Genomic DNA, 14,987 nt, shown 5'->3' with positions numbered 1-14,987 from the left:
ACATCTAATGTACAAGATATACCTGTGAATTTAAAAGATTTTATTGCTGATTCAATTCAGAAGGCTTTGTCTGCCATCCCGCCTTCTAATAAATGTAAGAGGTCTTTTAAAACTTCTCATAAAGTTGATGAAATTTCAAATGACCGACAACATAATGAATTATTCTTCTCTGATGAAGATCTATCTGATTCAGAAGATCCTTCCTCAGCTGTTGACACTGACAAATCTACTTATTTATTTAAAATGGAGTATATTCGTTCTTTGTTAAAAGAAGTGTTGATTACATTGGATATTGAGGAAACTAGTCCTCTGTCTTGATATTAAAACTAGTAAACGTTTAAATTCTGTTTATAAACCCCCTGTGGTTACTCCAGAGGTTTTTCCAATTCCTGATGCTATTTCTGATATGATTTCTAAGGAATGGAATAAGCCTGGTACTACTTTTATTCCTTCTTCAAGGTTTAAAAAATTGTATCCTTTGCCAACAGTTAGATTGGAGTTTTGGGAAAATATCCCCAAAGTTGATGGGGCTATTTCTACTCTTGCTAAATGTACTATTATTATTATTAAGATAGTACTTCCTTTAAAGATCCTTTAGATAGGAAACTTGAATCTTATCTAAGGAAAGCCTATTTATATTCTGGTCATCTTCTCCGGCCTGCAATTTCTGTGGCTGATGTTGCAGCTGCATCAACTTTTTGGTTGGGAAGTTTAGTGCAACAGGAAATGGATCCTGATTTGTCTAGCATTGTTCACTTGCTTCAAGATGCTAATCATTTTATTTGTGATGCCATTTTTGATATAATCAAAATTGATGTTAAATCTATGTCTTTAGCTATTTAGCTAGAAGAGCTTTGTGGCTTAAATCTTGGAATGCTGACATGATATCTAAGTCTAGATTACTATCTATTTCTTTCCAAGGTAATACGTTATTTGGTTCTCAGTTGGATTCGATTATTTCAACTTTCACTGGGGGAAGGGAGTATTTTTGCCTCAGGATAAAAGATCTAAGGATAAATCTAATGCTTCTAACCGTTTTCGTTCCTTTCGAGAAAATAAGGAACAGAAACCTAATCCTTCCCCCAAAGAATCTGTTTTCAACTGGAAACCTTCTTCAAGTTGGAATAAATCCAAGCCGTTTAAGAAACCAAAGCCAGCACCCAAGTCTGCATGAAGGTGCGGCCCTCATTCCAGCTCAGATGGTAGGGGGCAGATTAAGATTTTTCAAAGCTATTTGGGCAAATTATGTCCAAAATCAATGGATTCAGAGTATTTTCTCTCTGGGGTATCGAATAGGATTCAGAGTAAGACCTCCTGTGAGAAGATATATTCTCTCACGCATCCCAGCAAATCCAGTAAAGGCTCAAGCTTTCCAGAAGTGTGTTTCAGATCTGGAGCTTTCAGGGCTAATCATACCAGTTCCGTTTCAGAAACAGGGTCTGGGGTTTTATTCAAATCTATTCATTGTCCCAAACAAGAAAATTCATTCAGGCCAGTGCTGGATCTGAAAATTTTGGATCGTTATGTAAGAGTGCCAACTTTCAAAATGGTGACTATAAGGACTATTTTGCCTTTTGTTCAGCAAGGGCATTATATGTCCACAAAATACTTACAGTATGCATATCTTCATATTCTGATTCATCCAGAGCATTATCAGTTTCTAATATTCTCTTTTCTAGACAAGCATTACCAATTTGTCGCTCTTCCTTTCGGCCTAGCGACAGCTCCAAGAATCTTTTCAAAGGTTCTCGATGCCCTACTCTCTGTAATCAGAGAACAGGGTATTGCAGTGTTTCTTTATTTGGACAATATCTTGGTACTAGCTCAGTCTTTACATTCTGCAGAATCTCACACAAATCAACTAGTGTTGTTTCTTTGAAGACATGGTTGGAGGATAAATTTACCAAAGAGTTCTTTTATTCCTCAGACAAGGGTCACCTTTTTAGGTTTCCAGATAGATTCAGTGTCCATGACTCTGTCTCTAACAGACAAGAGACAATTAAAATTGGTTTCAGCTTGTCGGAACCTTCAGTCTCTATCATTCCCTTCAGTAGCTATGTGCATGGAAGTTTTAGGTCTCATGACTGCAGCATCGAACGCAATCCCCTTTGCTCATTTTCACATGAGACCTCTCCAGCTTTGTATGCTGAACCAGTGGTGCAGGGATTATACAATGATATCACAATTAATATCCTTAAATCCCAATGTTCGACTATTTCTGACTTGGTAGTTAGATCACCATCGTATAGTTCTAGGGGCCTCTTTTGTTCGTCCAACCTGGACTGTAATCACAACAGATGCAAGTCTTTCAGGTTGGGGAGCTGTCTGGGGATATCTGACAGCACAAGGGGTTTGGAAATCTCAAGAGGCGAGATTACCAATCAATATTTTGGAACTCTGCAATTTTCAGGACTCTTCAGGTTTGGCCTCTATTGAAGCGAGAACCTTCATTTGTTTTCAGACAGATAATATCACAACTGTGGCATATGTCAATCATCAGGGTGGGACTCACAGTCCCCAAGCTATGAAAGAAGTATCTTGGATACTTGCTTGGGCGGAATCCAGCTCCTGTCTAATTTCTGCGGTTCATATCCCAAGTATAGACAATTTGGAAGAGGATTATCTCAGCCGTCGGACTTTACATCCAGGGGAATGGTCACTCCATCCAGATGTGTTTTCTCAGGTTTGGGGTCTTTCAGAAATAGATCTGATGGCTTCTCATCTAAACAAGAAACATCCCAGGTACCTGTCCAGGTCCAGGGATCTTCAGGCGGAAGCAGTGGATGCATTGTCAGTTCCTTGGTGTTACCAACCTGCTTATATTTCCCCGCCTCTAGTTCTTCTTCCAAGAGTGATCTCCAAAATAATCATGGAACAATTGTTTGTGTTGCTGGTAGCTCCAGCATAGCCTCACAGGTATTGGTATGTGGATCTTGTTCGGATGTCCAGTTGTCAACATTAGCCACTACCTTTAAGGCCAGACCTTCTGTCACAAGGTCCGTTTTTCCATCAGGATCTCAAATCATTAAATTTGAAGGTATGGAAATTGAACACCTAGTGCTTAGTCATAGAGGTTTCTCTGACTCAGTGATTAATACTATGTTACAGGCTCATAAATATGTTTCTAGGAAGATTTATTATCGAGTTTGAAAGACTTATATTTCATGGTGTTCTCATAAATTCTCTTGGCATTCTTTTAGAATTCCTAGAATTTTACAGTTTCTTCAGGATGGTTTGGATAAGGGTTTGTCTGCAAGTTAATTGAAGGGACAAATCTCTGCTCTTTCTGTTTTATTTCACAGAAAGATTGCTAATATTCACTGTTTTGTACAGGCTTTGGTCCGGATCAAGCCTGCCATTAAATCAATCTCTCCTCCTTGGAGTCTTAATTTGGTTTTGAAGGCTTTACATGCTCCTCTGTTTGAGCCTATGCATTCTTTGGACATTAAACTACTTTCGTGGAAAGTGTTATTCCTTTTGGCCATCTCTTCTGCTAGAAGAGTTTCTGAATTATCTGCTCTTTCTTGTGAATCTCAATTTCTGATTTTTCATCAGGATAAGGTGGTTTTGTGGACTTCATCTAAATTCTTACCTAAGGTTGTGAATTCTAAGAACATTAATAGATAAATTGTTGTCCCTTCTTTGTGTCCTAATCCTAAGAATTCTTTGGAGAGATCCTTACATTCTTTGGATGTGGTAAGAGCTTTTAAATATTATGTTGAAGCTACTAAAGATTTCAGGAAGGCTTCTAGTCTATTTGTTATCTTTTCTGGTTCTAGGAAAGGTCAGAAGTCGTCTGCCATTTTCCTTGGCATCTTGGTTAAAGCATTGATTCATCAAGCTTATTTGGAATCGGGTCAAGCCCCGCCTCAGAGAATTACAGCTCATTCTACTAGATCAGTCTCCACGTTGTGGGCTTTTAAGAATGAAGCTTCAGTTGATCAGATTTGCAAAGCAGCAAATTGGTCTTCTTTGCATACATTTACTAAATTCTACCGTTTTGATGTATTCGCTTCTTCAGAAGCAGTTTTTGGTAGAAAAGTTCTTCAGGCAGCTGTTTCAGTTTGATTCTTCTGCTTATGTATCATTTATAAGAAAAAACTTATTTCTTTTTGTTGTGGATTTAATTTTTTCAGCGGAAAATTTTTGTTTTTATTTTATCCATCTCTCTCTAGTGACTCTTGTGTGGAGTTCCACATCTTGGGTATTGCTATCCCATACGTCACTAGCTCATGGACTCTTGCCAATTACATGAAAGAAAACATAATTTATGTAAGAACTTACCTGATAAATTAATTTCTTTCATATTGGCAAGAGTCCATGAGACCCACCCTTTTTATGGTGGTTATGATTTATTTGTATAAAGCACTATTATTTCAAAATTCCTTTGTTGATGCTTTTTACTCCATTCTTTATTACCCCACTACTTGACTATTCGTTAAACTGAATTGTGGGAGTGGTGAGGGGTGTATTTATAGGCATTTTGAGGTTTGGGAAACTTTGCCCCTCCTGGTAGGATTGTATATCCCATACGTCACTAGCTCATGGACTCTTGCCAATATGAAAGAAATGAATTTATCAGGTAAGTTCTTACATAAATTATGTTTTTATCATTATTATTAAAGGGACATGAAACCCCAAAAATTTTCTTTCATGATTCAGATAGATAGCTCTTTCCAGGGTAGATGCATGTAAGGCTGCTGGTCCGGATGGTATTCCTGGTCAGGTGCTAAGGACATGCGCTGGAGAATTAGCTAAGGTCTTTAATGACATTTTTAACTTGCCATTGGCTCAGGTGGTTGTCCCAGTGTGTTTTAAAACAGCAACTATTGTACCGGTGCCAAAACAATCTGTTGCAACGAGTCTGAATGACTATCGTCCTATAGTACTTACACCAATCATTATGAAGTGTTTTAAAAGATTGGTCATAGTCCATCTTAAAGATTGTTTACCACGTACACTGGACCCTTTTAGTTCAGCAATACTGTCATACCTACAAAGCTGGTTGCGAAACTTCATGAATTGGGTATTAATACCTGAATTTGTAATTGTTTCCTGGACTTCCTGACCAATAGACCTCAGTCTGTGAGGTTAGGTAATTTTACCTCTTCTACCCTGACCCTTAATACTGGAGTTCCACAAGGCTGTGTACTAAGTTCTCTATTATACTATCTTTTTACCCATGACTGCCTGCCTAAGTTTGTGTCGAATACCATCATTAAGTTTGCAGATGACACTACTGTGGTAGGCAAGATTAGCAACAATGATGAGTTAGCTTATAGGGAGGAGGTAACGCACCTGGTGACATGGTGCGCTGATACAACTAATCTCTTAATATTAAGAAGACCAAAGAGATTATTGTGTACTATAGGAAGACCAAACGTTGTAAACACTTACCTATCTATATTAATGGGTCTGAGGTAGAACGGGTGACTAGTTTTAAATTTCTGGGAACTAACATCACTGAATATCTGTCCTGGTCACTGAATACATCTATTTTAGTCAAAAAGCCACAGCGGCGACTCTACTTTTTAAGGATGCTGAAGAAAGTACATCTGTCCTCTCAGATTTTGGTCAACTTCTATCGCTGCACCATTGAGAGCATTCTTACCAACTGCATTTTGGTGTGGTATGGTAACTGTACCAACCTTGACCAGAAAGCTCTGCAACGGGTGGTGAAAACTGCCCAGTACATCAATGGTGTCCAGCTACCCTCTATTGAGGACCTTCAGCATAAGTAATGTCTGCAAAGGGCGTTCTGTATCATTTTGGAGACTCTTTCCATTCTAGCCATGGACTGTTTGTTCCCTTGCCATCTGGGAGGCGGTAAAGGAGTCTGAATAGCAAGAGAGTCAGGCTAAGGAATATTTTTTTTCCCAGAGCTGTTGATTTGCTGAACACAAATACTTAATGCTGATCTTTTAAATTTTTATCATGTCTCCTTTTAGATTATCTTTTTTTTTTTTAATTGCAGGCTATCTCGGACTACAACTGTTGCTTATCACCTTCATTTACTAAATTGTATTATCATCTTGCCTATTACACGGATTGTACTATGCACATACCCATATCACATGGATAATTTGTATTACACATTACACTTTTTCTGTGCCTCATATTTTTTTTATACAACTGACTTGTCTGATATTGATTTGCACTATGGACTTTTCTATATCTCATTGATAATTTGTATTAAATTGTTACATTTTCTTTTGTGTTTTACACATTCTTCTTATATAACTGACTGCTGTCTGATACTGATTTGCACCATGCACATTTATTATGTACTCTTGGAACACTGCACATGTTATAACATGTGTACCTAACATCTAAGTTACTTCACTTTTATAATTATTCATAACTACTATTGTACTCTGCACCTTATACCATTTATTTGCAATGTCTGGGTTAGATGTTTTAATATATTTTGTTGCCCTGCTTATTTTTAACTTGTGCAATGACAATAAAAAGGAATCTATCTAGAGAATACAATTTTAAACATTCCAATTTACTTCTATTATCTAATTTGCTTAATTCTTTAGCTATCCCTTGTTGAAGGAATAGCAATGCACATGGGTGAGCCAATCACACGAGACCTTTATATGCAGCCACCAATCAGCAGCTACTAAGCCTATTTAGATATGCTCTTCAACAAAGGATAACAAGAGAAGGAATCAAGGAAGCAAATTAGATAATAGAAGTTAATTGGAAAGTTGATTAAAATTGCATACTCTTTCTAAATCATGAAAGTAAAAATTTGGGTTTCATGTCCCTTTTAATATTATTATTATTATTATTATTATTATTATTATTATTATTAATATTTTTATCAATTTTTATCATCTTTATCATTTCCATAATCGTTGTATATAACACTGAATATACAGTTGGTAATTTTCTTTTTCTTTTCTTTTTACAGAATAACTTTGAAATATCATACATTTTGTTTTGATCCAGAATTAATGTATAGTTTTTATTTGTATTAATAAATTAGGTAACATCTAAACTATAATCGCTTTTGTTACGCGTCCATTGCCGTCGCCAGCTGCGCACGCATCCTCAAAGGAATGTTGGCTGTGCGAGGCAGCCAAAGAATGTTGGCTGCGTGCACAACCAAAAGAATCCACCTGGATGCAACAAAGCTGCATCCAGGTGGATTCCGAAGATAGCATTACCGAAGGTGGATTCTTTCACCATCCTGCCATTTTCGGAATCCACCTGAATGCAGCGTAGGCAAACCTCAAGCCTTAAAAAAAACAAAAAAACACGCAACCGCCCGCACAAAATAACAAAAAAACACGTAACCGCCCACAAGAAATAAATAAAAAACACGTAAATGCATGCACGAAATAACAAAAAAAACTAACTGCCCGCAAGAAGTATAACAAAAAACACCTAACCTCCCGCACAAAGTATTAACAAGCACCTAAACCGCAAACCCCCACATCGCAAAATAATAAAGTATTTAACCCTTAATCCGCAAATAACATAATTAATATTATAATATTAGCCCCTAAACCGCCAACCCCCCACATCGCAATAAACCTAATTAACCTATTAACCCCTGAATCGCCAAACCCCCACATCGCAATAAACCTAATTAACCTATTAACCCCTGAACCGCAAAATCCCCACATTGCAATAAACCTAATTAACCCCTAAACCGCCAACCCCACATCACAATAAACCTAATTAACCTATTAACCCCTGAACTGCCAAGCCCCCACATCGCAATAAACCTAATTAACCTATTAACCCCTAAACTGACAACACCCACAGCCACATCGCAATAAACCTAATTAACCTATTAACTCCTAAATCGTCAACCCCCCACCTAATTAACCTATTAACCCTTAAACCGCCAAACCCCCCACAACGCAAATAACTAATTAAATTACTAACCCCCCTAACCTAACACCCCCTAAATTAACCCCAATACTAAGTTACAATTAAAATAATAAAACCTAACATTAAATTACAAAAAGTAATCTAAAATTACAAAAAATAATAAACTCTAAAATATAAACAAAATTATAAAAAATAAAAAAGCCCCCCACAATAAACACCCCTAAACTACGAATAGCCCTTAAAAGGACCTTTTGTAGGGCATTGCCCTAAGTTAAACAGCTCTTTTACATTTAAAAAATACTAAGTCCCCCCTATCAGTAAACCCCCCACCCACCAAACCCCCCAAAGTAAAAAAAACTAACACTAAAAAAAACAAAAACTACCCATTGCCCCTAAAGGGGCATTTGTATGGGCATTGCTCTTAAAAGGGCGTTCAGCTCTTTTACTGCCCTTAAAAGGGCAATCAGCTCTTTTACAGCCCATTAATTTCCTAAACTTAAAAATAAAACCCCCCAAAAAATAAAAAAAAATACTAAGACTAAGCCCCAAATAAGTCAGAAGTCCGGCGAAGGTCTTCTTCCAGGCGGCTCCATCATCTTCTATCTTCATCTGGAGCGAAGGCGGCGCAGAGCTGGCTTCCCCGATGCACGGATACTCAGTGGAGGTCCACAGTAGCGATCCTCAGCGGCGATCTTCAGCGTGGAGGATCCTCTTTATGCGATCAGTGAGAGCTACTGAAATCTTATTGACTGATTTGAACAGTCAATAGGATTTCAGTAGCTCTAATCCTATTGGTGAGTACCTATTTGAGTTTTAGTCTTAGGCTTTTTTTTATTTTTTGGGGTGACTTTTTTTTTTAGATTAAGCTTTATTTTGGGGGGTTTGGTGGGTGGGGGGTTTTACTGTTAGGGAGTAATTGGTAATTTGTTTAGGTAAAAGAGCTGTTTAACTTAGGGCAATGCCCTACAAAAGCCCTTTAAGGGCTATTGATAATTTAGTATTAGATTAGGGGGTGTTTTTATTTAGGGGGGATTTTTATAGGGGTATTAGTTTAGGTTTAAATTGTATTTTTGGATAGCTTTGTTTATTTTTTTCTGTAATTTTACATTTTTTAATTTGTGTAATTTGTGCTTTGGGTTTTGTAGTTTTATTAAATAGACTGCCCTCTGGGCAGGCTTATCACCTAGTTAAGCAATAAAGAGAAATAAAGGGCCTTACCTATGAATTATGTGATGGTTTTGTAAATAATCTAGAGCAAGTGATAGTTCACAGATATAGAGTTTAACGGCCTCTTCATTAAAATGCACGTTCTGCTGCAAATGATAACGCAAATCTCCTCCAAGCAGTAGGTCTACCACCATAAACATGTCTTCTTCATCTTGAAAAGAATACCTGAAAAACAAAGCAAGCATTTATTTCTCTTTGCTTACTTAAAGGGATACAAAGCACTATGAGATTGCAATTTAAAATGTTCAATTAAATGTAGCAATAAACAAAACATATATTTTTATGATTTATTTTGCCAATTTCACAAGACTAACCCTGCTACATATCGGCCCATAATTTACTTTTGAAAAGATTATAAGGTAAAATATTACTAAATAATGTACATTTTGATAACAAATTTACAGGTAAGCATTTTCTACCCAGAAACAAGTCTGGATTGGCTCCTATAAATAAGACAAGTGGTGGTGAAGTTTAGCTTATAAAAAATAAATGTAGAAAACAAGATGTTAATGATGGACTCAATAATCCTACTCAAGAGGATGCCAAAGGTAACTAGAAAAACTCACTTGCATGCACACAGCTAGGCTAACATCTGGCAAAATGTGTCTAGGGGAGATTACAAATAGTTGTGACACCCTTGTATGATCTCAGTGTGTTTTGCTATAGTTTAGTACCCATGTAAGAAGAGACCATGGAGTGGTTCATTGACTTATCAAATGCTGTAACTAATTAACAAATTATTCACTTTAATGCTTTTAGGCTACATGTATGCATCTGAGTGAGCTATTATTGGGCTTTATACCTAAGCTGGTCTACGGTTACCTGCTTGAGTCACTGAATGCAAGCACAACTTCCTGTGAGTGCTGGTGAGTGTCCATGACTCCATGGCTTCGCTACAGTGGCTTGGGATGTGTACCCACTCCAGTGCAATCCATGTCTGGGTTTTGTGTGTATGTATATATATATATATATATATATATATATATAGATAGATAGATAGATAGATAGATAGATAGATAGATAGATAGATAGATAATGCTTTAATAGTGAATCCACCCTCCCAATGGAAAAACAGACCTGGGTGCTTATGTTTTAATAAGCTGCACTCCAAACAAAGCACTCACAATTAGTAGGCCAAGAACATGTACAAACATTTTGTTGACGTTTCGGGGATACTAATTCGCTTTATTCAGAACATTTTGTGTAGTGCAAAACTTTTCAATTAATACAAAAAATACACTCACTCTAAACAAGAAAAAACAAATCAATTTCCAGAACGCATCCAGCGTGTCAACTACTTACCACAACCGAAAGGGACCTACAGGCGTCACTTCCGGTTGTTGTTGTTGTTATATATTATAAATAAATAAAATAAATATAGATAGTGCATCAACACCACAATAGTTTTAAAACACCCTCAAACTGTGTGTTGTAATCTATTGTAACATCGAAAGTTATTAAATTACGTCACTTCTGGTTATGATATTGATTCAAAAGTCAAGAAGCGCACTACCATCAATATAAAATATGTGCTACTATTAAAGTGACAGTCTACACCTCAGATAACATGAATGCATACATTTGTCAGTCTCCTGTACCCCTTTCCACATACTGCAGCTGTAGCTATATGGCTTTTAAAAAAAAATAAAAAAAATAGAAAGTTCTTGGCCATTTTGAAATAGTTGCCAAGCTCCAGCCACTGATTATGTATTCAACTTTATTAGTGATGTAGTGGCCAATCAGAATTTTTCAGGTGCGGTCATGGTGATTCACGCATGCTCAATAACTAAGGGAACAGTGCTATTATCAATCTTTTCAAACTCTTTAGACTCTTACCAAACTATTAAAAATGATATATGGAATATCTTACACAGCCATGAGTATGAAACACACAGGTAATGGCGTTTCAGCTATAGATGTCTGTAGGTATAATTTACCCCCTATCTTCCTGTATGCAAATGCCACGCATGCTTAATGAGCCTAAAGCTACCTCATTCGTTGCTGCGTGCAAGAGTGTAAGAGGAATAAAGAAAGTGGCTACGAGGAGAAGGAGATGGATGGATGGAGGAGTTTGGTGGCCATTTTAAAATGGTCATAGAACCCATCTAACAAATACCACATGGTAACGGAGCATGATCAGTGAAGGCAGATGCCAGATTATTACAGACAGTGAAACTGTCACCGTCTGTAACGATCATCTGCTGGTGCCGGCGGGAGGTGTAGGAGGGAAAGCTGGAGGCAGGTGTGCAGCCCAGCGATGGAGGAGGGGCTAGGGGGAGGGAGTGAGAGGGGCTCTACACTGCAGAATAAAAAAAAATAAGGTATAGGGAGGGATAGGGCACTGAACTATAGAAATGTGGTGGAATATATCAATTAGGTACTGGCAGCTGTCTGAGATGGCTGGCTGCTACTAGTGGGAGGGGCAGGGTTAGAGAGCTGTTTGTAAGGGACCAGGGAAGTGGGAGGGCTGAGGAGGACCACTACACTGCAGAAAAAAAATAAAAAAATATAATAATTATAATAGAAACCCTAAACTGCATACTGGTAGACTGTCTACCAGTACCTAAGATGGTTAGGATAAGTGTGGGGGTAAGGAGAGAGAGAGCTGTTTGGGAGGGTTCAGGGGGTGGGAGGTATAAGGTTGGAGGGTAATCTCTACACCACAGCTAAAATTAACCTTACAAGCTACCCGATTAACCCCTTGACTGCCGGGAATAATAGAAGTGGGGACAGCTTCAATTTTCTAATTACTGAAAAGCAATGGCAAAGACATGTATGTCTGCTATTTTTGAACAAAGGGGGTCTAGAGAAGCTTTTACAATTTTTTGTGTCATAATTGCACAAGCGGTATGTATATAATTTCAGTGAGAATACCAAAGTTTGTGAAAAAGTAAAAAACATTTCTTTTATATGATCGCATTTGGAGGTGAAATAGTGGCATGAAATTAACCAAAATGGGCCTAGATCAATTCAGTTGTCTACTTCAAAACAAATAGTTTGACAAGTAAATATAAAACCCCAAGGCTGTATTTCTGTTTAAATGGAGTGATAGCAAAATGATAAAAGTTATCTGGTATTTTGAGCAAGTTTCTCTCTGAAATTCCCGGTAGGTAAGGGGTTAGATACTTGGTCCTCATGCAAAATAAAAAAATGTAATCTATATATCAACGATAGAACACAATAGAGTCCAGTCTAGTATTCCAAATATTTTTCCTCTCAAAAGCTTGCATAAGCAGATTTGCATAGGCTTCTTTAAACAAATCTCAAGCATTTGTAACACAAACTCAGTGGGGGGACCATTGAATTAGTCTTATGAGGTAATACAATAACTTTGATATATATATATATATATATATATATATATATATATATATATATATATATATATATATATAGTTCCTTTAGGGAAAACACTATCTCACCATTCCATATAGTGCCACGGTGCTCTGCTAGGTATCATCCAAACATTTCACAGATGCAGGCACTCACTGGTCTTGATAAAATATCCAAAATTTATTAGGTCATTTTAAAAAATAGTGACATAACGTTTCGGCACGGCATTGTGCCTTTGTCAAATATCAACATATATTCACAAAATGTACAGCACACTTAAAATCATCAAACACAATTGTTAAAAACATACCCCTTATAAGGATGAGCTGAGGATACAAATTACCGCTACACAGCTGCTTGCGTCTTCCCCATTGCGGCAATGATGTCACGTAAGCACAAGCCGTACCTAGCGTGATGACGCATGGCACGGTGTTGCCATAGCGACGTTGGGAAGCCTAAAGCGTCAGAGCAAGTGATAGCCAAAGCATGGCATGGTATGAACGTAAACTCATGAAACCATTTGAACACCCCCAGGTGAGATATTACACACGCTACATCGATGATGTGTTTCTGATCTGGAGGGGTAGTGAATCTATCCTGCGTGAGTGGGTGTCACATTTGAACCACATGGAGAGCCCTATATGGTTTAAATTAGAATTTGACTCCATGAATGTACATTTTTTGGATCTTAACGTGTTCAAGGTGGTTGACCCTGGCGGTTTGTGGTTCGGTACATCCTTGTACACCAAACCTATGGACCGAAACTCACTTTTGGATGCCAGGAGCTTCCATCCTGGACACCAAAAGAAAGGTGTCTTAACCTCCCAGCTCATCCGGGTTTTGAGAAACAACAGTGAGTTACTGAGATTAACCCAGATGGAAGAGATGTGTAGGAAATTGAGAAACAGAGGATATGACATGGCCGAAGTTAGCAACACTCAAGAAAAATTGCTAAGCACTGAAGGTATTAAAAGCAACACTACTACTGGTAGGACTAAACCTGAACAGCTTAACCTGGTCACTACCTATGCCCCTGGGAATGAGAGGTTGACAGGAGTGGTGCGTAGACACTGGCCGGTGGTGGAGACGGATCCCATATTGCCCTTTTGCAACATGCCGGCGCCAAGGTTGGTTTGACGCAGAGCCAGGAATCTCGGGGACTATCTGGTTAAGTCTGACCCTGTCAGCCATTACCGCAAGGAGACGTGGTTAAAATCAGCCAAAATGGGATGTTTTCCCTGTGGTAACTGTACCACCTGCAACAGCATGTCCAAAGGAAATTCCTTCCAGCATCCACATCTGAACAGGAGATATAAGATTACCCATCGGCTTAGTTGCATGAGTAACAATGTTATCTATATACTGGTATGTCCATGTTCCAGTGTATATGGTAAAACGATTACTCCGTTCCGTGATAGGATGGCTAACCATCGTTTCACCATTCGTGAAGCCATAAAATCAGGCGAATCGGACCAACCAGTGGCTCGCCATTGTGTTGCACATAAACACTCTGTGTCAAGCATAAGGTCCATGTTCATTGACCACGTACCACCAATGCCAAGAGGGAATGATAGGGCCAAGAGACTACTGCAATTGGAGAGTAGATGGATTCATAGATTGGACACACTGGCACCAAAAGGATTGAATATGTCACTTGACTTTAGTCCTTTCTATTAAACCTACACTCTAGTGACTTTCATGGTCCAAAACCCATTTAATCTCCTCATGTGAAGCTCACTGTTTATAAGTTTCTACCTATACTCTATGGAGACACGATGATACCAATTTTTTCCAGAATTGGCTTTTATCTTAGTTATAGCCAGGATTATATACATATTTTTCATGTACAAATGTATGTATTAACTACTAACTATTGTGGGCTACATCTTGTTATTCTGTGGCTTATTACATACTCGGTGAATATATTTGTCAGTGTCCACTACTTGCAATTATGATGATATTTTTTACATTGGTTCAATGTGCAGTTTGACAATTATTTGTCTGTATGAGATCGGACATTGTGCATTACTAACACCCCTTGATGTACCCGGTTTTACATGCTATATGATTTGGATATGACCCTGTGATTGGTCTATTGGGGTCTTCAGTGTGGGTAGTACGTCTGCACATTGGATCGCTCTCATACACTCGTATTTTTCCTATGCTGCCATAAGTACCGTTTTTACACATTTGCCGTAACCACCACTGTTTATGTTTAAACATGTTGCTGTTGGCAACGCGCCTAACCTATGAGGATATTAGTTATACGCAGGTGCGCTGTGACTATCACTTGCTCTGATGCTTTAGGCTTCCCGACATCGCTATGGCAACGCCGTGCCATGCGTCATCACGCTAGGTACGTCTTGTGCTTACGTGACGTCATTGCCGCAATGGGGAAGAGGCGAGCGGCTGTGTGGCGGTAATTTGTATCCTCAGCTCATCCTTATAAGGGGTATGTTTTTAACAATTTTGTTAGATGATTTTAAGTGTGCTGTACATTTTGTGAATATATGTTGACATTTGACAAAGGCACAATGCCGTGCCGAAACGTTATGTATATATATAATCTCCTATAATAT

The 14,987-nt window shown here is 38.1% G+C and overlaps 1 protein-coding gene across 1 annotated transcript in view; it reads right to left on the bottom strand.

The window, feature by feature from the left end:
* The window catches only part of STK32B (serine/threonine kinase 32B), a 459,768-nt gene that overhangs the window by 291,834 nt on the left and 152,947 nt on the right, over positions 1–14,987 (bottom strand). Inside the window, exon 3 of the mRNA XM_053704147.1 lies at positions 9,067–9,240. Within this exon, the coding sequence (XP_053560122.1) occupies positions 9,067–9,240 (174 nt within the window). The remainder of the gene's footprint in view (positions 1–9,066; positions 9,241–14,987) is intronic.

Source organism: Bombina bombina, chromosome 2 (assembly GCF_027579735.1).
Source record: "Bombina bombina isolate aBomBom1 chromosome 2, aBomBom1.pri, whole genome shotgun sequence".
Taxonomy (NCBI): domain Eukaryota; kingdom Metazoa; phylum Chordata; class Amphibia; order Anura; family Bombinatoridae; genus Bombina; species Bombina bombina.
Note: the sequence above shows the minus strand (reverse complement) of the source record. Positions and strands in the feature narration are given on the sequence as shown.